This window comes from Glycine soja, chromosome 18, assembly GCF_004193775.1.
Source record: "Glycine soja cultivar W05 chromosome 18, ASM419377v2, whole genome shotgun sequence".
Classification (NCBI taxonomy): domain Eukaryota; kingdom Viridiplantae; phylum Streptophyta; class Magnoliopsida; order Fabales; family Fabaceae; genus Glycine; species Glycine soja.
The window spans coordinates 20,038,358-20,062,402 of NC_041019.1; the positions used below are offsets into that span (position 1 = coordinate 20,038,358).

Here is a 24,045-nt window from a genome sequence, read left to right on the forward strand (position 1 = left end):
ACATTTATCGTAACAAATGTGATGCAGCACAGTGAACTGTAACAGCTCGAGCATATTTCTTGCATCTAGTAAGTTACACACTCTTTGCTAACAAGAATGTCACACACGTGCATATGTTCTTGGATGTCTTTCATGACCTCAACCAGAGTGGAAACTATGCATAGGGGGTTTCCGCCCTAGTTCATATGTATGAGAATTTGAATGATGCGTCTAAGAGCAGTGCCAGGCAACTTGCAAGATATATCACACTTTTACAAATAATTATAATTTAATTTAATTTTTTATTTTTGTTATATATTTTATGTTGAGTATTGTTTTGATTTTTTTTGTTTTCAAAATATGTGCAGTGTTGGATTTATGAACATTTTCCTTTTGTACTTCGTGTATTGCTGCTGAAGATTATCATGAGAGGAAACCACATGTCTGTCGTTGGAAGTCTAGGAAGGCATTACTAGTGTCAACGTATCATAAGCGACTGGATAGAATGGTGTCTAATGTTGCGTACTGGATTCCTTATGGGGACCACCGTGCATTTAGAGAATTTGAACTGATTTCTTTGTTTTCCAAACATATCCAATGGGGTCCATCTATTGTCATACACCGACTAGAGAGGGTTGTGTCACAATTTGGGTATGTGCAGACCATTCCTCCACACCCTGCTGCTTCAACGTTATGCATATAAGATATTGATGATAGATGTATTCAGTTTTCTGAATACCTTGCACCGATGGGTCAGATATGTGTTGTGCCTGGACAGTGTGCAACAAATTACATGGAGTGATTCTACATGATTTCTCATCCCTTCATGAGTCTGGCACAGCCTGGGGATCCTCCTAGACATCCACCCATGTTGCACAATGACACATTTGTTGAACCAAATATTCCTCAGCACCTAGTGGCAACAACGACTATGGACAAATTACCTGCATATGTAGATGCACCTGTTCATGTAGAGCATCCTCGACATGTAGTGGTAAAATATATTTTGAATTGACTCTGTTACTCATTTTATTTGAACATGAATTAAGTATAAACCTTTTCCATTGTTGTCAATGTCATATGAGGCTTGCCAACCAATAGCTGAAGGTTAGAACGGTTGATCAACCTAAGGATAGTCACAGAAGGTACATAAGCATACACTATTACGGAAGACTGCCTAAGGATCGCTACAGGTGTGACTATGGAACACAATATATATGTGCAGTCGTGATGAAGGCGACGTATGGAAGACGCATGAAGATCTTTAGGATTTATTAGGTTTTATATGATTTTTGTATGCAATATAACTAGACAATGTTTATTATTTAATTTTATTCGAGAACCTTTTATTTATTTTTGTAACTAGATAATGTTTATTATTTAATAACTCTTGTAACCCTAGGTCGTGAATTAAACCATAAACCCTAATTAGTCGCTTACCATTAAACAATAAGTAAACCATAAACCCTAATCAATGACCTACAACTAAACTCAACGTATTGTAGTAATCGTAAACCCTCCTTAGTCAAATAATTTTTTCATTAAAACAAGAAAACATAAATAATTGTACACCATTTAAAAGTTAACTATAATAGATAATTATGTGAATGTCCAATGAAACATGTGTATATTATTGTATTACATGACAATTTTATAAGTAACTAAATGTTCAATCCTCACCTAAATCAACAAAGTTTATTTTCAACCTCGACAAATTTGTGTACTATTGCATTCTACTAATATATGGTGTAGGCCACTGCTTTGCCTCATGATGACAATGTGTAGACCATAACAAAACTACTGGTGGTAATGGACAACGGTCTCTTAGAAATGCCTATTACATATGGATATACACAGTAAAATTATCATAAGACTATTTAATACATAAATTACACAAACAAAATTATAACGCTTTTACTTGAACAAAATTATTACCATACACATGACCGATACATATTATGCGATGCACTGAACAATCTCTTGGTGGTTCACTTCTAAGAGGAAAAAAACGTCATGCTTTGTTGGAGAGACAGAGAAACAAGGATGACATTATACCTTGATATGATCATATATCCCATGTCGATTATATTCATCCATTTATTTATGGTAACCTGCACATAACAATTTTTATTAGATTTATTTAAAGCAAAATTATTCCATCAAAATGTAACAAAAAACTTATATATCATGAATAATCTATCAACAAGTAGCAACCGCTTTAATTTCTCAAATTTGTCTATGTCACCAAGCAGGTTGATATACTCATCAGACCATTTTGCAAGTTCTTTAAGCAAATGGTTGCGCACCAAAGACCATGAATCTTCACCCATACCTAACAAGGTAGCAATTGCACAATATCCACAGTTACCATCAACTTTGACATCAACAATGTTTTCAATGGAATCATGAATGCATGGATGAAATTGATCCAACATCGGCATGGTCCTTTTAGGTTTTGCTTGCTCAGATGATGATGCACTATGTTTGACTGAAGAATTACTATTTTACACAGAATATAAATCATTAACATACTCCCAGTAAGACGGATCATACTTTGTTGATCTTTGATGCTTGGTCATCGGTTTCTTATGAGCACCTTTTGTTTTGACCTTTTCTGGAGAAGCACACATAGAGTTTAGATTAGGGTAGGTAATTTCCCGAAGTTTACTCTTTAGAGTAACTTTTCCATATACATCAAATTCTTCAAACTGCTTGGATATGGTTTCCATCTCTTTGGTTATGCTTACTTCGGGCTCAGATAACCCTTGTCTGAAAAACTTAGCCTCCGCCAAAACATATGGATTACACCTAGAGGTATGCCACCAAAAACATATCTAGCTAGCTCGCATGCACAAGAAAGACCATGAATAGTTCTCATTACACATCCACAACAAGAACTGTCAATACCAACATAACTCACACGCTCATACTCAGCATCAATTTGGTTTAAAACATACCTTAATACCATGTCAAGTAATTTTTGTGTAAGGTAACTTTAAAAATATGTCCAACCACATGTCTACTTGTCTCAAAAGATGCCTTAATTTCAGTGTGTGTAGCGTGATCATGTTGTTCATGGCTTCCCAAACACTACATAGGTCTCCAAGGCTATTTTGTAGTAGTCTTTTTAAGACCCGATGACCAGATTCAACCTTGCATATGAAATACACAAAAAAAAAACAAAAACAACTATTTTTATCCATTAAATCCTAAACCATAAACAACAAAAAAACTTTACAATTTTCATACTTGTTGGTTGTTGTGTTTCCTAAATGCATGACCTTATTCGTCCAGGCTTTAACAAATCTTTCTTTGTGGGGAATTATCCATGTTTGGTTGACATAGTCAACAAACATTGATCATGGTGAACAAGCAATTTCAAACTTCTTAAGGCACTCATTGAACTCTTCCTCAGAAGAACAATTAACCAAACTCCCCCAGGCTTCCATGACATAATCCCATACATTTTTTTTTACCAAACAAGGATTTACATTTTGCCTTCACATTCTTATCAATGTGAAACCGACACAACAAGTTGGTACACTCAAGGAATACATTTTTCACTACATTCATCAATGCTAGATCTCTGTCGATAACAATAACTCCAAGGAGAGCATCATATATGAGAAAAAGACATCGAAACCATTCTAGAACCCAAACAACATTATTTAGATGTTCTCCCTTCAAATAGGCAAAAGTAGCAGAGAATGTCATCCCTGTTGGTGTAACACCATCAATGTTAAGTAATGAGAGTCTGTACCTGTTTGTTTTGTAAGTACTATCTATCAAAAATACCAAATTACAGGCATTGCATAGCTTAACTGCATCAGGATGACTCCAAAAGATATCACGTGCAACATCTTCATCCTTCAATCTATGGCAATCAATTTACTAATCTCGTTCAAGAAGCTTCATTAGTTGTTGTCTTTTAGTATTATTGTCTCTTATGGAAGAATGATATGCATTTCTTGCATTGTATACTTGTTTGATTGTTGTATAATTATTGACATTGTGCTCCTTCAACGTTAGCAGAATATTTCTTGGTTTCACCATTGACTTTGTCATATCAGTAATAATAATCTTTTCATCCTTAGTCAATCGACCAACGTATGGATGTCCAATTAATGACTTGACCAATTCATGATTGTGACTCCCACATATTAACTTCATCATCCATCATTCGCCTCCAACCACTGGTTTCCCGCGAAACTTAAAGGGACACCCTCATTTTCTACTACCAGTAATTGTTCTTACCAAATCTTTCTTCCTGACTCTATACTGACCACTCCTTTCACAACCAATTAAGACAAATAATGTCCTTTCTCTCATATTAGTATTTGTGTCTGACCTCATAATCACTGCTACAAAAGCAATTTCGTAAGCAACAACTCGAGCCCTATTCAAAATATTATCATAGGTAGCAAACACCTACAATGCAATCCAGACATCTTTAGTCTTCAAGGGACATTCATTAACTTACTTTAACAACAAAAATTAATTTTAATACCTTATAAGATTTGAAGACATCAGAACAATCAACATGTTCTAATTTCACACCAGGTTCGTCTTCATTTTCTACATTCATATCAACTTCTTCAGACATTATACTGTCAAGCATCCAGTGATCTTCATCCATCTTAACAAAATATTGAAAAATTTCAATGACAAATAAACGACACCTAACCACAATATACATATACTATCGCGCAATATTTTTTTTACTACATTTAATTATATAATACATTAAAATTAATAACCATATATATATTAAAAAACCAACAAAATCAAGTTCTTGTGTTGGATCGAGTGGCCTCAGAATAATTAAGAAGGGGGGTTGAATTAGTTATTCCTAAAACTTTACCAATTAAAAAATTACTCTTTTAAGGCTTTTACTAAATTGTTAAGAGAATATGGAGTAGAAGAGAAACTTAACAGAAAGTAAAAGCGAAAATTAAATGCACAGCGGAAAGTAAAAGAGTAAGGAAGAAGGAAACAAACACACAAGAGTTTTTATACTGATTCGGCAACAACTCGTGCCTACCTCCAGTCCCCAAGCGACCTGCGGTCCTTGAGATTTCTTTCAACCTTTTAAAAAACCTTTTACAAGCAAAGATCCACAAGGGATGTACCCTCCCTTGTTCTCTTTGAAACCCTAGTGGATGTACCCTCCACTAGAACTAATCCACAAGAGATGTACCCTCTCTTGTTCTCAGTCAAACCCAAGTAGATGTATCCTCTACTTGTACCACAAAGGATGTACCCTCCAATGTGTTAAGACAAAGATCTCAAGCTGTTAAACCTTTGATACTTTGTGAATAAGGATACAAAAGAATTCTCAGGCGGTTAAACCTTTGAACGCTTTTGTATTAGGGAATGAGAAGAATCAAAAGAATTCTCAGACTGTGTCGTTTTGAATTCTTTAACAAGGGAGAAGGGAGACACAAAAGAATTCAGGCGGTTAGTCCCTTGTTCTTTTGAAAAAGAGAGAAGAGAGACACAAAAAGAATTCAGGCGGTTAGTCCTTGGCAAATTCTTTTTGGCAAAGGGAGAAGAGAATGAAAAGATGAATAGCACAAGTTTTCAAGGTTTAGAAAACCAGAAAACTTCATAAAGCTTTTGGTATAAAGAAGAAGAAGTTCAAAGAGATTCAAGGCTTGTAAAGGATTGTAAGAGATTGATTGAAAATGCAAAACAAAGCCTTGCTTTTATAGACTCTTCATGTCTGGTCAAGAAGGCCATTCAGAAGAGTTATAATTTTTAGAAAAACTTAAAACCCATTTGAAAAAGTCAAAACCTTTTTGAAGAGTTACATCTTTAGATTTTTCAGAAACAAACACTGGTAATCGATTACCAAATAAGTGTAATCGATTACACGAAGCTTTTGAGTGAAAGGATGTGACTCTTCACATTTAAATTTGAATTTCAATGTTCAAGGGCACTGGTAATCGATTACCAAAACATTGTAATCGATTACAGCCTTTTGAAAATATTTGGAACGTTGTAAATTCAGTTTGAAAACTTTTTCAAACACATTTTGCTCTGGTAATCGATTACAACAATATGGTAATCGATTACCAGAGAGTAAAAACTCTTTGGTAAAGGTTTTGTCAAAAACTCATGTGCTATTCAAAGTTTTGAAAAACTTTTTAATACTTATCTTGATTGAGTCCTTTCTTTATTCTTGAATCTTGAGTCTTGAATCTTAATCTTGATTCTTGAGATCTTGAATCTTAAATCTTGATTCTTGATTGTAGACTTTCTTCTTGAGTCTTGAATTCTTCTTGATTCTTGAACTCTTGACTTGTTCTTTGATTCACTTGAGTTGGTCTTTGATCTTTGAGCTTTTTGTTCATCACCTTTGTCATCATCTTTTGTTGTTGTTATCATCAAAACATCTTTGAATCACATTCACCATGAAGCCTTGCTTCTACATCTTGAACTTAAAATTGATAACCATATAATACATAAAAATTGCTAAAATTATTGAACTTAATTGTAATTTATCAGATTATAAGCACTTATAACAACCAATTTTAAAGTATCACGACTCAAATAAATTATAAGTCTAAATTATTTTACAATATTTAATAACACTTCCAAAATATAAAAAAAAATATTTACAGATGGTTAATCAGTAAGTTATATAAAACTTACCAATTATTAATCCATATATATTATATAACTTATGGATTCATAATCCTTAATTTTTATACACAAAAATAAAAACTATATCGAATAGAAGTTGCAATTTACTTTCACCGTTAACAACCACATCAACCACCACCACAATCATTACTTGTCGATGTAGCTTTGTAAGACTTTCAGCTCGACTAAAGCAGACACAATGGACCTCTCCTCTCACGGGAATGAATGAATGCGACGAAACCAACATAATTAATTAGTGAAGAAGGTGAAAGAAAAAGGTAAAAAGGAAGAACTACCAGGGGTATTTATGGAATATGAAAATATTGCTGGCTGCACAAGCAGAATGCTGGGTGCACAATGCAATCAGCTCAAAATGCAAGCGTGAAGCGTTGAAGCGTAAGAGCAAATTATAAATAAAATAATAGAATTTCTAGGGCTTTAGAACTCTCCATTTTCTCTTCCGATCATCCAGAATCCTCGAGAATTCTTTTTGTTGAACTCACTTCTCTCTTGTTCGCCACGCACTCTTGTCTCTGCAAGTGTAAGGATTCAGGTTCATTCATTTCTCCAACACTCTTTTTCATCCATGCTATTAAAAAAAAAATTAAATCTTCAGAGGTTTTCCACGCTACTTCAACTGATTTTTCTTTCACTTATTGATTCAGTTTTTTTAATTTTTAGGTAGTTGATGATTTTTTTGGTTTTGTTTTAAATTTGTATAGAGTGATTCTGGTTCTGGAATTGATTTAAAAAAAAAACATTTTCAGTTTAGAAACAATTAAAATAACTGTTAAAATATTGGTTTTATGACTTGCAAGTTGCTGATTTCAATTAAGTGATTAATTGTTCGTAAATTGGACTTTTATAAACAATAACTCCTTTCTAGAAGAAAAAAAATCTTTCCTAAAAGCTAGATCATTTCACAGCCTTGAATATGAGATGAGGAGTTCATGTACTTCTGTGGATTGGCAATGATATGTTCTGTAGGTGCCAAGGTCCCTTCTTTTGTTATTTAGTCATTGGAATTTACAATATGTTGAATTTTGTTTGTGGTGTTTCTTTTTTCATGACTTGTTTTGTTCTATGTATGGTTTGTTGGTTGCATGTCTTATTTTGATGTTTGGTCATAAATGCAGTGTCTGGGTTGCTCGTAGACCACCAGGATATGCATTTATTGAGTTTGATGATCGGAGGGATGCACTTGATGCAATTCAGGCCTTGGATGGTAAGTATGCATTACTATTTTATCAATCTGTCATTATTTATCCGTGTTTGCCATCCATGTTAAGCAATTGCCCTTGTGCCTTTTTTTTTTTTGCATTTTCTAAATTTTGTATTAGCATTGATGTTTGGGTTTCGTATAGGAAAAAATGGTTGGCGTGTAGAGCTTTCTCATAATTCCAAGGGTGGTGGCCGAGGAGGGCGTGGGCGTGGAGGTGAAGACACAAAATGCTATGAATGTGGTGAACCTGGACACTTTGCTCGGGAGTGTCGATTGCGCATTGGATCACGTGGCCTTGGAAGTGGAAGGAGGCGAAGTCCAAGTCCTTATCGGCGTCGTAGAAGTCCAAGTTATGGGTATGATCGCAGGTGTGTTTGTTATATGCACATGCTATATACATGAATTAAAAAACTATGCATTTTAAATATCTTAGCCTTTTAGATTTTCCCTTTTTTTTATTGTTTGGACTTTGGATCGAATACCAGAATATAGAAATGTGCTTGGTATGTAAAGCAATGGAATCGGGACAGAAAGTCGTCCATTAAGTATTTGCATGACTCAACCTGCTAAACTAGCTCAAGGTTGAAGAATCAAATGGCATTGCATCATATCATTTTTTTCAAAATTTTCATATCCCTAGCTTTTGTTCTTATAAATTTGATCTTTGTTGAGATGCTTGTGATTGTTTTCCCGTTATGTGGACAACCATTCTCTCTTTGTGACTGTTGTAATGTGGATTGATATTCACCCTCTTTGTAGTCAATTTTTTAGCGTGTATATCTATCTCTCTATCTCTACCTCCTTCTCTCTATCTCTCTCTCTCTCTTTATATATATATATATATATATATATATATATATATATATATTGCCTAACTTAAAATTCTCTCTTCTTGGAGTTATCTAATTGTCTTCAGTATGTGTATATTATTGTTATTTTGTCATGGCGTTCTGACTGAAAAGTATATTCATAAGCTAAAGTAATTCAAACTAACTACTTAGTGACTAGAGATCTCAATCTGAATATGGATGTGACTGCTGATCAAATTGACTTTCATGGTATATAAAATTCCAGTCTTCATTTTTCAAAATGCATGCTGAGTCTTTTGGACATATGTCACTTTCTACTAGTAATTCCTTTGATAGTTTATTTATCTTCTCATGTTTTCTTTTGGATTTGCTTTATTTTATCAGGAGTTACAGCCCTCGTGGGAGAAGATCTCCAAGACGACGTAGCATATCGCTTCCCCGGGGTCGCAGCTATAGCAGGTCCCCTCCATATCGTCCTTCTCGCCATGATTCACCTTATGCCAATGTGTATGTTTATGTTCAACTCAGTTGTTCTTAACTATGAGTTAAATGAATGACATCATAACTTAGTACCCATATTAATTTAAATTCTTATTATTTCTTTTTTTTACCGTGATTAAAATCAGAATGTGAACGGAGCACGGGCTGATTGCTGAACAATTATTAGGAAGTTCTCTCTGCTATAAGTGTAGTTCCTCTGGGATTGGTTGAGCATACCACAGACATGTTAGTTCTGTTGATGTCATGACAATGGGTATTGTTAAGAACTTGGCTTTTGACAAAACTACATAGTGTTGTAGCTGCCAAAAGGGTGCGTTGGACACTGTTTTGTGTCAGCTGTGTCTTCAGCTTACTGAAACCTGAAGGTTGCTTCAGTCTTCCCTTCTTTATGTAGCAAGTTATGTTAATTGTTTGTTCTTAGTCATACTATTTCTAATCCACTAGGGTAATTTTGATATATTTGCATTAAAGGTGCCTAAAATGTTCATGTTTCTTTGTTTTGAGGTGTGATTATCGGCCAAAACAGCATCGTTTCACCACTTACTACATCTTGTCTGCTTCTCTGCTTCATGCCCCCACAATCGTCTCATCTTGTTGCTTCTGCATATAAGTTGACTAAAGGTTCGATGTCAACAAGTTGGTTGCATATGACCTTTTTGCTTACTGTTCAGGAAAGAATGCTACATATGCATCCTACTTATGATTTGGAGGAGTCTAAAGGTGGATGGATAAATGTAGTCATTGGCTTGCTGCATCTTTGTGAAATTAAGTTAAATTGGGGTTCCTTTAGCGAGTAACTGCGTGTAGTGTCTGCTTCACACCATTCTATATAGTTATATTGATGGTTGCTGCTTCTAATTGTCTGCATTTGATTAAAATGCTACTTGTTTCATCCGTGGTCTCTGGTATATGCTTGCCGTTTGGGAGCAATGGTCATCATCTTGGTTGTGTAGGACACTGTATTGTGTATCCTCCTTCGGCAAAATCACCTGTTGATCTATGATCTCTGAGGACTGGGACTAGAAAGAGTGATTCCATTTAACCAATTGAGTACTCGCCAAATGTTTTTCATTCTCCACTTGCTGCTCTTTGGTCTGTGTCCACAGTTTCCTCATGTGGCTGATTAACTTTTGCATGCTTCTGTATGGAATTGTGTGTCATCTTCAGCTACTGGAATCCGTGTCACTTTGTCTCCAATCTGAAGTTTTGTTTTGCTAAATATCGTCCGCTCCTAATCAAGTGTATTAACTCTGGTTGATTGGCAGCATTGGTTGCATTAGATATTTGAATTTGAGGAATTCATTGCTTCTTGCCCTTGTTTTAGAATGTGAGTTAAGTGTTGCCACTGGCATTTAGCTCCACTAAGATTAGTTGATTTTGATCTGGTTAATTATGTTTTAAGAATTAAGTACTGTTTTTTTTTGTGCAAAAGAAGTATTGACTTGGGATTGACTAAATGAGAAAACTAAAATGTGGAAATGATTTTTGTTTTTTCTATATATCAAATCTGGTTTATTTTTATTTTATTTTATTTGATATGAGGCCTCTTTGTCCTGCCTGAACTACATGTTCCACCTGTTAGGGTAAAAATTATAATTGTTAAATTACTGTTGTGAAGACTATCTTAATTCTGTTGAAGTGTTGATTTTTTAATTTTGGTATTTTTCTTTGCACCAAAAAGGTTTCGTTGAAGTGGTTTGATATAGGATTTAGGTGGGATGTTTTGGAGAATAAATGTCGCGATTTCGACGAATAGGATAGAGTATAAAATAAGTTCAACTTTACTGTCAAGCCTTTTTATTTTCTTTGATATTAGAGATACAGGAGGTGGGATTTACCTCATTTTTTGTCTAATCTATTAATCACACAAATGAGTTATAGTTATGCAACTTTACAAAGAGAATACTCCAAAGGTTTGATAGTAAAGTTGAGCTCATTCATGGTATTAGTTATGACTTATGAATTTTAGTTTGCAATTTAAATGAGGTAGCGTTTATAAACACGACGTGAATTTCTTACTGAAAGGTATATAAAATATGATTACAATTTGTCTACACCTATATTTTCATAATATTAATTATTTATAAAAAATATATTTGAAGTAAAATTTTAAATGCTTGTTAGCCTCATTTTAACACTTTGTTTTTATATTTTAATATTTAGTTATTGCACTTTAATTTTATGTATTTAATAATTGTAATTTGAATTATATTTACTGTAAATAATTTTAAAAAATAAAATTCAATACATTATACAACTTTAGATTTTTATGTATTAAACAAACTTCTTAAGTATTGTCTCATATGATAAATAGAGTAATAACGTTGAAAATATTTAATTTAAAAATTCTATATGCATTATTAGAAAATACATGCAGGTTTGGAAACACATGTGATTTTTGATTTAGGATAAAAGAAATGATTTAGATTCCGTTTTGAAATTTGATCCAATTCAATCTAAATAAAATTTCCATACAGATATATAAATCTATGATAAAACATATTTACTAAGATAATTTTTAACTCTTTGAGTAAAGATATATAAATGTAATTATTAAGTTGTGGAATTTATTTTTAATAATCTATTTTTATATCATGTTAATAGTCTATGTTTGAAGATTATACAACTATTAACTATATAATGACTTATAAATGAGATATATGACATTTTTAATTGTTTTCTCCATATTTATTATATATTTTATTATTTATTTGATACTTCAATAAATAAAATAAAAGTAAGATTACAACCAAAACATATCTAATCTAAATCACTTGAATTTGATTGGATTGGTTGATTATCATATTTAAATTTTAAACCTAATTGCTCAAATTATTAAATAAGAAAACTGAAATGATCCAATAAGATGAGTTTTCTTTTCAAATCTTGGGGACATTTGGTAGGGAAAAAAAATTTCATATATGAATCATGATACCTAGAAATGAAACAATATGTTTGGTTGGCCATAAATGGTCTTGGAAAAGTTTCTTGGAAATAAAAATATAAATGATATTTTTATCACATACTTTAATTATTTATCCTATTAAATAATCTAATAAGAGTGGCATGATATTTTTACTTGTAGTAAAAGAAAATTTTATCTTGAAAAATTAAGGGTGTGTTCGGTTTGTATTTTTATTTTCTGAAAATTGTTTTTATTTTTAAAAGATTAGAATTTTGAAAACATGTTTGGTTTGACTTTTTATTTCCTGCTTTCAGAAAATAAAAACATTCCTTGTCACCGCGTATGTGAAGGAAAGGTATTTTTAAATTTGATGAGGTTCCTATTTTCAACTGAAAACGAGATTTTATTATTTTCATTTTTTGGTTCGTTTAAGAAAATATTTTTATTGAAAATGTTTTTAAAAGTCCAACCAAACACATTTTCATCACCATTTTCTATTTCCAGTAAAAAAAATGAAAACAGAAAACAACCAAACCAAACACCCCCTAAGATTCCCACCTTCCTGCACAACAAAGTTTTCATGGGAGACTGCTTAGAAAACATTCTCAAGAATTTTATTTTTGAAAATAGATATCAAACATGAGAAAAAAAATTCCTAATTTAAGGTTCTCAGTAAACTGAAAATTTCTCCACTACCAACTGCCCCTTAATATGCTCTAAGGTAGTATTTTGTAAAAAAGGAAAATTTTTAAACAATAAATAATTTTTTATTTGGATATTTTAACATAATAGAAGATGGAGCTAAAGCGAAAAAGACACAAATAATTAGTATTTTTTTGTGTGAAGAAAATAATTAGTACGATTGATTATTTAACACATTAATCATACTTTTCTTCTCTTGTATTTTTATCTCTCCAGCTAGAGTATATCCTATTGTTCAAGAATAAGAGAAAATTCAAATAGGATAATTTTAGTAAAGGGGGATTTTTTTTTTCTTCTTTTCGGCATTACATTTCATTTCTACTTTCTTGACAATGTCAACATTCATAGGACAAAGTCAATGGAACGAAAGAATTGTCTTATGTCTGTTTACACATCTCACCATTCAATGTGTGTGTGTGTTTTTTATATTTTATATATTAAAATAAAATTATTAAATATTAAAATTAATAAATGGTCAAGTCTCATCCAGTTGGAGAGGATCTTTTTCCTATCTTCTATTGTCATAAGTCAACTCTTCTCCCTTCTTTATCTCCAATAGAGCACAAACATAAGAAAACACTGGTTTCTATAGATCTTTAGGGAGTGCCATAATCTTCACCTTGTAAATTTCACTGTTCTTAGAAGTGAAGAGACATGGAGAGTGAAAGCAATAAGTCTAAGCAGAAGCAGAAGCTAGAAGTATATGATATCCTCTGGGAATCTGTTGTGATCTATTTCAGAAACCTCAACTTCATCATCTTCACCTTTCTCACTTCTATTCCTCTCTTTTGTATCATGGTTTACTTTGAAATTTTCCTCCAAGAACTCCTGGTTGAAACCTCAAATATTGTTAACCTGCCACATGAATCACATGATGACTCCACAGTCTTCACTGACTACGACTTCATCGACTATCGCTACAGCTACAGGCCAGATCTTATCATAGACAGATTCAACAAGGACTATGTCCTGAAGTTGATTCTAACTGGATTCATTTACATGGTGCCACTCTATGTCTTAGAGTTTGTGTCAGCAATTGTTACTATAGCTTTGGCTTCAAAGTTGCATTCAAAAGAGAAGAAAATGACTCTTAAGGAGATGGTTCAGAAACCCTTTGACCTATCAAAATTGAGAGGCTCATTTGTCACTTCTGTCTATGTTCTCTTCTTGACAACTACTCACCAGCTTGGATTACTGTTTATAGTTCTAAATTACCATGTTTACTTGAAGGACTCGAGTTTTTACTTGTTGTTCGCGGTAATTTGCAGCGCAGCATTCGCAAAGGTTTTAAGGATGTATTTGGAGTGGAGTGCTATGTGGAACATGAGTCTTGTGATGTCGGTGTTGGAGGGGATATATGGTGTTGATGCATTAGCAGTGTCGGCTTATTTCAGCAGAGGATGCCACAGGAGGGGGCTCTTTTTGATGCTGATTTTCTTTGCTTGGGGACATCTTTTGAGGCTTTCATGCTACCATATTGGAGGCTATGAGCAAGGAAATGCAATTTTTGTACAAGTTGGCTTGTACTGCATGGTAAATCCGCTGAAATGGGTGGCCTGCATGATCTATGCCCATGATTGCAAGGAGAGGAAGTTGGAAAAGAAAGCTGATGAGGAATCAGGCAAAGATGTTAAGAATGGTTCGTGAATGAGAAGTGGTTGCTGTGCACAAAAATAAGGGAGTCACTATGAGTACAGAACAAGGATCAAGATAGCTAGCTGGTTAAGCAACCTTTTAAGATGATTAATCGATAAATGCTATCTTCTACTTTGTTATAACTGTATTATTTCAATCAGCTCAGCTTAACTATGAAAAATGTTTTCTTTTACATTGTGATTAGTCAGTTACGAAGTAGTATATATAGCATGCTTTTTTGTTGCTTCCCGGTGAATGAATGCAGAGATTATCCAGGCAATATGAAGAAACTAGATTATTCCAGAAAAGCAAGTTTTCCAAAGAATCCACTAAAATTACAATAGTTTATTTAGAAAGGGTATGTGATTTACACGATCCCCAAATTCCCATTTTCCCCTCATCATTCTTTAACGAGAAAAACTGGAAGTAAGCATAGATATATGGTATTCTAAGAAGAAAGGTTGCATCTATGGATGAAGTAGCAAAGCATTACCCTTGTTATTCTTATGTATGAAGCCTAGATACAGGATACAACACAGATACGGGGATACGACAATTTTTTTGTAATTATGAATACTACACCTCTTGGATACATTAATAAAAAATTATATATGGATGTAAAATAAAATGCAATAGTGTTGGTGTTAAGATGCAATTATGCAAATGCTCGAGTGTTGTTAAAACACTACAAATATGCAAATTCTGTTTTAGCAAACATTACAAACACTTATCGGAAAAATAAATCCCTTCATCAAAAGAATGCCCAGAACTGCTGAAAAGGAGTTGTCATGCTTGGAGAAGAGGGGTATGTCTGGTTTTTGTTTATATTTTGAGAAGAGAAAAAGAATTATGTTTTGTGTATGTCTCGACCTTTTTTTTTATTTTAAAAATCTTAAAGTTAAAACAATAAAATTAAGAAAAGACTCAAAAGTGGCTTAAGCCGTATCGGAAACAGCTTGAGCCATATCAGAATTGTGTCTAGTCATCTTGAGCTGTATAGGAGCCGTATTCCAAGCATGTCCTGCATTTTTCTTAAAATTTTTTTTTTTAAAAAAAATTGAATACCTTTTGTACACGGGTATGACACCCATATCAGTGTCTGACACGGGTATGACACCCATATGCTTCCATTTTTGAAGTATCGGGACTTCATAGTTCTTATCTATGCTACAGTGTTTATTTGTGCTTCCCAGGTTGATGATGTTTCCTTTAATCAATGAAGACAAAGGCTTTAAATTTCTGACATCAAATTGATAGTGATCAGCATTCAAAGTTGATTTAATCATGCCAAGGCCCCTCTCCAACTTATTAATAAGAATATAATGATAGATTACAAAACAAGTAATTTTTGGCTTGATAATGATAATTGCTATCACTTCTGAACCCCATTTAGGTTTGCCTAGACTTTTAATCCCATTGCTAATTTTAATCAAAGCACAGTCCAGTCAGCTGGTTTTTCGTATTGTTAGAACCAATCACGCCAAATGCATTCAAAACACAAGGCAGATCATAATAATGCATTTAAATTTCAAAACACACAAGAAACAACAATTTGCATTAAACAAAATTTTCCTAAACAGATATTCATAGTTCCACATTGTTAAATGTGTTTATGAGGAAAGTCACTGACAACTGAATCCATCAATTATACCTTTATCACCTAAAACTCATTTCCAGAAATAAACGTTAATATTCAATGCCAAATTTAATCTGACTTATTCCATAGCTCATTGATAGATGGACCAATACAGAAAGGATGAATGTTGGACTTCTACAACAGCCACATGAGCTCCTTCAAAGGTTTAGAAAATCTTCTTAATTTGCTTTAGAACCAATCTTCCTCTTTGCAAACGACGGCAAGCAGAAAGCTGCGGTATGAATCTGGAATTAAAGGAAAAGATAGACATTTAGATAGGAATTAATTGTCCAGTAAAGAAAGGGAAGAATGCAAAATCTCAAACAGAAGATGGTTGGGGCAGCACACCTCAGAGTTGTAAAATTTCAGCGGTCTTACTGACTTCTGACTCTCATTTTCATCTATGGGATTCACTGGATGCTTGAAATCAACAGGTGGTCCCTCAGTTGAGCAAAGCATAAAACCAATCATCCCACTGAAACGAAAAACAAAAGCAACGTAAACATGGATAATCATCATATACATTCAACATCCTTACAGAAAAGCACATTATACAATATTGTCATATGAAAAATGCTAGCAACACACTCTCTAACACACTATTTTAAACACACCCTTTACTATTGGTTGAAATTTATTGGAAATCACAAATTTTGACAGATCTCACTTCTATTTAATGACTACCTCTCATGATTTTTTTATTTTTTAATAAATTTAACCAATAGTAGGGTGTGTTAGAAGAGTATGTCCGAGAGTGTGTTGGTGGCTCTCCTTACTGTCATATACAATCAACAACCTTCCCTCCCGGAGTATGCAAAAAGAGAAAGTTAAACTGCCTTGTTTATGAGGGGATTTTAATTTCAAATAATCATTTTCTGGAAGAATTAATATAAACCTATAACATGTAATGAATTCATATAAGAAAACAGATTTAAAATAAATTGAAAAAACATACCTTGGGTATGTAGGAACAGTAGTCCAAGCATAGTTGACAGAGCCTTTAAAAATCTGGCAACAATTAGCCACAATGTCCTCAATTATATCCATATGAAGCCATATGCTTTCTGCCTGAGTGCACACAACTCCACCTGGACGAAGAGCCTTTGCAACTGACGAAAAGAAGGGCTTTTCAAAAAGCTCTTGAGCAGGACCTTAAGGATACCAAATGTAACATTCCTTTATCAAACAGTTTTATTTTTATATCACAGAAGAGAAGGAAACTATAAAATGGTATACCAATAGGATCGGATGAATCCACTATAACAGCATCATAAGTTCCTTCAGGAACTTCCTTCAGAAATGCAACTCCTAGACCATTGTGAGAAAACCCATCATGAGATAGCTTTTCCACAAAAAGCAAAATGTTTTAGGAAAAAAATATTAGAATGATTGATCATACCATCACCAATATGAAGTGTCACACGAGGATCATCATACCCAACAGCTACATCAGGGAAGTATTGTTTGGAGACCTGCAAGACTTAAATTTTGATATTGCTACTTGAAACCTCTGAGCACTAGAAAGTAGACCTTTTAGGCCAACTTAAAAAGAACAAAACATCTATAAGCAATTTACTTAAGTAGATAAAGAGAAGAATTGATTATATGAGTAACATAATAGCCTGTCAGCAATATAATCTAGCTTTGGTTAGAGAAGAGTAAAATTTGGTGTGCCTTACTCACATCAACAACCATCTTGTCAATTTCACAAATGTCTATCTTTTCAACTGAAGAATGGTGTGCTACTTCTCGTATGACCCCTCCATCACCTCCACCGATAACCAAAACCTAAAAAGGAAAATTACAGGGAGAAAAAGTATATAAACTTGAAGACTAAACATACAATCCAGACATATAACATGCAATCTAGACATATGGCAAAAGTAAAACCTTTTTGGGGTTTGGAATAGAGCAAAGAGGAAGATGAGTGATCATTTCTTGGTAGGCACATTCATCCCTTTCTGTTAGCTGAATTACTCCATCTAAAACAAGAACCTTGCCATATGTTGATGACTACAGAAGACATCACAGCAGAGGATTGACAATAAAGATAGGAAATGAAAAAGAGAAAATTGTAACAATAACTTCATAATTTACTGGGAGGGCGAGCCCTGGTGCAGCGGTAAAGTTGTGCCTTGGTGACTTATTGGTCATGGGTTTGAATCCGGAAACAGCCTCTTTGCATATGCAAGGGTAAGGCTGCGTACAATATCCCTCCCCCATACCTTCGCATAGCGAAGAGCCTCTGGGCAATGGGGTACGAAGTTTTTGAGGGCGAACCCTGGTGCAGCGGTAAAGTTGTGCCTTGGTGACTTGTTGGTCATGGGTTCGAATCCGGAAACAGCCTCTTTGCATATGCGAGGGTAAGGCTGCGTACAACATCCCTCCCCCATACCTTTGCATAGCGAAGAGCCTCTGGACAATGGGGTACGAAGTTTTTTTAACTTCATAATTTACTGGAACCTCACGTACCTGGAAGACCATGACATTCTGGTATTCAGACTTTCCTTGAAACAAAATCTTTTCCACCTTCAAGGAGTGAGCCTCTCCTGCAAAATTACAACCATATTTTAATTCGCATGCATTATTACAAAAGACAAACCCAGATATTCCGAGTTTATCCAACAAAGACAGATCATTGCTTTGGTTTTAGAAACCAATAATGCCATAAGATGTACTTAAAGATAATTTGATGAGCTACCTTCGTTACTAACAAACAAGATGCATCTTCAGCCAATGTGTAACAAGACTACTAGACCAAACACAATCGTCCCAAAGTTAGCATGACATCCAAGACAAAAGAATATAAGAAAAAGAAATGTCTTATACTGTTACTCATACAACGAAATTTTATGTTTCTATCTCTCTTCATCACATCATTTATTACATCTCATACTTCTCTCTCTTTTCTCTCTTAGTTGTATAATTAGTTGAACAAATAACATTTCATTAAGAAAAATAAGTTCTTTTTCTTTTCCTAGGTAGGCATGCACTTTACTAGCCGAAATAGGTAAGATAACAATTGCATCTAAGTTATTTAAAAGTAAGTTCTGACTTCTCATGAACTCAGAAGAGAAATTGGGACAGAGCAAAGAACTCGGAAGGATCAATCCCAAAAATGATAATTGGTGAAGTATGATTAAAAGAGGAAAAATGTCTTGAAAGGACTGAGATTAGATCTTTCCTGTGATGGCATATGGTACCTGCCCATTTAAATTTATGAAGTACTTGTTTTTGCTCATTCCTTTTCTATTTAGACACCCATTTATAAAAATAGCCAAGCATCAAAATAAAAATATCGGAATAAATATATATTTTTATATGAATGTAGCTTTTTAAAGCTAGAGATTCACTTTAGAAGATAAAGTATAAAGTTAAAAGTGTTGATTGGAAGAACAGATACAATGATAAAATTAAGGCAAGTAGGATAAACAATGAAATTGCTAAAATCAACTCCATTGATTTTTCAATGATGGTTACGACTTTTTGTACTTTACCAAGTGGATGCTTACTGCACTTTAGAGGAATCAATTCCCTTTAATCCAAACATCGTTCACTTTTGTTTTTAAACAAATACCTGAAGATCTCAGAGGATTGACATTAAGTAGAGCAATCCCGATGAGGCAACAACATTGACATATAGGAAGAAGATAAATAGCAACTCAACTTCCAAGGGGAATTCATTCCAACTGTGAATTTTCTTATATTCCCATAAATTTCATATAAGAACACTCTGGTTATCAACTTTTAGTCTTAAAATAGCGCCAGAACATCTAGCAGAATTTACTCAGCACCACAGTGAGCTAAGCTACGAAATTTCAGATGTAAAAGTAAAAAAAACAAAGAAAACCAAAACTCTACAAGTCAATTACAAATAACCATAAATAAAAAAAAATCATTGCTCCATGAGAGCAATTGTAAGAAGCTTGCAACAAATATATGTACACATCTGCTGGTAATGAACATGGCTATGGTAAAAACAGAACTCATCAGAGACCCAAATTTGAAAGAAATCAAGAAAAGACACGTGAACCATAAAAACCAAACAGATAATCAAATTCGAATCTCTTCACACAGAGACAAACCTCATAAGAGGAGGAAAACATACATAAATTAACACGAGTTTAGTTTTCTACACACACACACAAACTAACAAGTTAAAAAAATTGATTTCCTTTACCAGCAACAAGAACACAAGGAAAAGACACAACTTTTGGAAGCAACAAAAAAAAAAGGATAAGGTAAAAAGATAACTAACCAGGCCACATTGAACTAATTTCAGAGAACCACCCAGGAATCACAGATGATAAACCGTTACTAAGAGGGTCTTTGCCACCCTCCACATCCATGGAAACAGAGACCTCATTTTCTTCATCATCATCTCTCTGCCTCTTCACTGGGGACTCAACGACGCTCTCATCAGCCATAGCCTAACCTCTCTCTCTCTCTCTCTTTCTCTCTCTCTCTCTCTCACACACACACACACAACACACACACGGTGAGAACAATTTTTCAAGTAGCACTCTGTTTGGCTGTTCTCGGCTTCGTGAGATATTATTTGGGAAACGGAATAGCATAAAGGGCAAAAGGGTGTGGGCCACGTGGGAATATAGAAAGGAACCTGCTTTTTAGGGTGTGTGTTTTGTAGGGTGCTGTGGTTTGGGATTGGTGTTTTGAGAGAGTGTGATTGGGTTGCCAGACACGGCCTTAAGATATGCATGTTACGTGTTTTCTCGTCAAGTACAAGTGAAAGTGATGGGGGAATCACAATTTAGGTTTCTTTGGAATTAGGGGACTTCTTTTGTATGTCGTCCGGCAAATTTACGTGGGAGGGTTGGTTTTAGAAACTTTTTACTGAATAGGGTCTGATTTATAAGAAATTACGGGGGGGGGGGGGGGGTTTGTTTTTTACGTGGGTGCCGCCATTGACACCGACGGGAAGCTTGAACCGCCAGTGGCAATGGCGGGATAGGGGCTGACTAGGAGAGAGGGGGAGGGGTGCCGCCAGCAGCAATGGCGGGATGGGGTAAAACAGGAGAGAGAGAAGTGTCCCGCCCTTGGAGATGGCGGGATAGGAGAGATGCAGGCAGTACCGCCGCTGGTGGTTGCGGGACAGGGGGAGAGAGGATCCCGCCAGCTCGAAAGGCGGGATAGGCTCTGCACAAAACCAGCTATCTTCACGTGATATTTGAAGATACTATTTGAAGATTCAAAAGACTTATTGACTCACTCTTTTCACTTTTAAATAGTAAAGATGCAAAAGACTTTCTTAAGTTCCCCACCTGACTTAATTGCTGTCATCGCAGTCAACAATATTAATGGTGTTGGGTTTACGGTATGGAATGAGAGAATTGCGTTAATTAAACTGTACACGTTGCAATATATACTAACTTGGAGATATTTAAAACCTATTGCTTACGAAGGATGTGTTTGAATTTCTTGTAGAAATTTTTTAAAAGTTGGAGTTATGTTTAGTTGCTTTTGAAAAGTATGTTTGAGAGTAGATTTTTTTTTTGTTTAATTCAGTTTGTGAAAAGTAAGATTTATAATATTTTTATAAATTCAAGACAAATAAGACTTATAATACTTTTATAAAATTCAGTTTGTAAACTTAAATTTACTAATCCAAACATGCAAGACGATACTTAATTATTATGCTATGCTATGAGAGAAAAAAAAATGCTGAGTGTTAGAAAAATATTTTAAAAATTATTTGAATCTTCAAATATCATAGTATCTTCTTTGCCGACGTACCGTTATTTATTTATCTTCAAAGAACATGGAAAACAAAAAAAATATACTCTTTCATGCACAAATTAAATAATTTTTTTCTCATTTTGATTTATCTTTTTAGTTTTAATTTTTTTTATAATTTTGAACACATTTTTTATTCTTGTTTCTATACAACTAAACAAGAAGAGAACAATACTAATTTTCTTATCTTTTATTTCTTTCTTATCATACAATTTGAAAAAAAAAAGGATTTATATATTTTGCAGGCGGTACCGCCAACAGTGGTTGCGGGACAGGGGGAGAGAGAGGCTTGTGTTTGTGTGGGTTATGTGTGTGTGGGTTACGTGAATGAATGAAGGATTGCACCTTTTTCTGAAAAGCCTGCACACCTATGTTCACGTGAATGAATGAAGCACCTTGCAAGCAATAGCTTTCAGAGGTTCTGAAAAGGCTGCATATATAGCATGTTAACGTTAAAAAAAAATTTGAACGTTGGGGGTGGGGTTTAAGTTTTGGGCTATAAAAAAAATGTTGAAGTCATTATTCTTTACGTTTTACGTTTACACAGCTTCCTTAGTTTGCTTTCTCTTTCTTTCTTCTTCTGGAGTTTGAGAGATTATTGTGTTTGTGTTGTTGTGTGCATTCATCTTTCAAGTGTGCTTCAAGTGTGCTTCAAGTGTGATTCAAGTGTGCTTCAAGTGCCCTTAAATTCCTGGTATGTATTTTCAAAGTAAATATACTAATATATATTATAAGTTTAAGTTAGTTAGTATTATAAGTTAGTTAGTATGTAAATAGTAGGTTAGTTATTATTAACAAAAGTTCTAAGTTTAAATTAGTTTGTATGAGTAGCTATTGTGTTATTATTTTTTACTTATTAATAAATATTCCAATATTAGGTTAGTTAGTATGAAAATATTATTTGGTTAGTTAGAATTAAAATTTTATTTAGTTATTCTTATTGTATATATTGTTAGATGTTATTTGGTTATTGTGTATAATATTTTAGTATTAGTAGTAATTGTTATTTGGTTAGTTAGAATTAAAATTTTATTTAGTTATTGTTATTGTATATATTGTTAGATGTTATTTGATTATTGTATATAATATTTTAGTATTATTAGTAGTAATTACAGCATAGCATAGCATAGAATATTATTATTAATTTTTTTTATCAAAGAATGAGAATTTTATTATGAATTCTAGAAATATCTGTAAAATAAAATATATTCTAACTCAAGAAATATAAAATTTTTTAAAATAATTATTCTTTCTTATCAACTTGTTTCAATTATTTTTGTAAATTTATTTTATTTGTGTACTACATATATAATTAATTGTATTCTTAATTATTCGTAGAATTAAAATATATGATGCAGGGGTTGACAAACTAATTATTCTTATGAGTTTTAAATAAGAAATTATTTTATAACTTAATCTCTAGTAAAAAAAATTGTATGAGTAAGTATAATTGAAAATAATATTATATATTTGTTTAGTTAGTATAAAAATATTACGTGTATATATATTTAGTTGTTGTGTATACTCTTAAATTTTATACATGTGATATTAGTTTTGTAGTATTAGGTATATATTTAGACGGATGATAGTTTAGTCTAATAAATATATATACATGGATGATACTTTAGGATCAAATAAGTAATATTAGATTTTTTAGTATTAGGCACAAGTTAATATTATCTTTAGGTATATATTTATAAATTTTAGACACACCTAAATTTTTAGTTTTTGTAATATTAAATATTTGACACTTAAATAAATAATTGTAATATTAGACACTTCACACACGTAAATCTATCTTTTTAGTATTATAATTTTGTATTTTAAATAAATGAGATCATAATTTAATATTATTTGAGTTAATTATTATTTAGTTAGAATGATATATATATTATTTGTTAGTTTTAATTTGTACGTTATTATTATTTGTTTTAGAAAATTTAAGTGATTAAATATATGATACATTGTACATTATTATTATTATTTTTGTATATATATTATTGAAAAGATTTTTTGCATTTCAATATTTGTTTGTATTATAAATAATTTGTTAGTCTATATTTTATTCAATTATTTATTTGTTAATTGTAGAAAAAAAATTACTAATAAATTAAAGTTTTCTTCACATATATTTTAATTTATGTATAGAATATATTAAAAATTGCCGAGTTTGATTTTTTACAAATTTATTGTTATATATTTAAAGTTTACTAATAAATTAAAGTTTTCTTCACATGTATTATATTTTATTTTGCAG

General features: G+C 33.0%; 3 protein-coding genes across 3 annotated transcripts; 2 read left to right on the top strand and 1 right to left on the bottom strand.

Annotated features, from left to right (window-relative positions):
- The first annotated feature begins 6,938 nt into the window (after window positions 1–6,938).
- Window positions 6,939–10,655, top strand: LOC114397064 (serine/arginine-rich splicing factor RSZ21-like). Its single transcript, XM_028359191.1, has 6 exons — window positions 6,939–7,020; window positions 7,120–7,165; window positions 7,761–7,849; window positions 7,989–8,214; window positions 9,040–9,162; window positions 9,282–10,655. The coding sequence occupies exons 1-6, from the start codon at window positions 6,939–6,941 to the stop codon at window positions 9,286–9,288; spliced, it is 573 nt and encodes a 190-aa protein (XP_028214992.1). The 3' UTR covers window positions 9,289–10,655.
- Window positions 10,656–13,272: 2,617 nt separating this feature from the next.
- On the top strand, window positions 13,273–14,624 carry LOC114395120. The gene has a single exon (XM_028356827.1). It carries the CDS (start codon window positions 13,418–13,420, stop codon window positions 14,408–14,410), a length of 993 nt encoding a protein of 330 aa, XP_028212628.1. The 5' UTR covers window positions 13,273–13,417; the 3' UTR covers window positions 14,411–14,624.
- A 1,294-nt stretch (window positions 14,625–15,918) lies between these two features.
- Window positions 15,919–20,721, bottom strand: LOC114397734 (spermidine synthase 2). The gene is made up of 9 exons (XM_028359920.1): window positions 20,293–20,721; window positions 18,507–18,583; window positions 17,925–18,047; window positions 17,718–17,822; window positions 17,434–17,506; window positions 17,271–17,342; window positions 16,990–17,185; window positions 16,383–16,509; window positions 15,919–16,279 (listed from the first exon to the last, which is right to left on the bottom strand). The coding sequence occupies exons 1-9, from the start codon at window positions 20,459–20,461 to the stop codon at window positions 16,214–16,216; spliced, it is 1,008 nt and encodes a 335-aa protein (XP_028215721.1). The 5' UTR covers window positions 20,462–20,721; the 3' UTR covers window positions 15,919–16,213.
- Window positions 20,722–24,045: the final 3,324 nt, after the last annotated feature.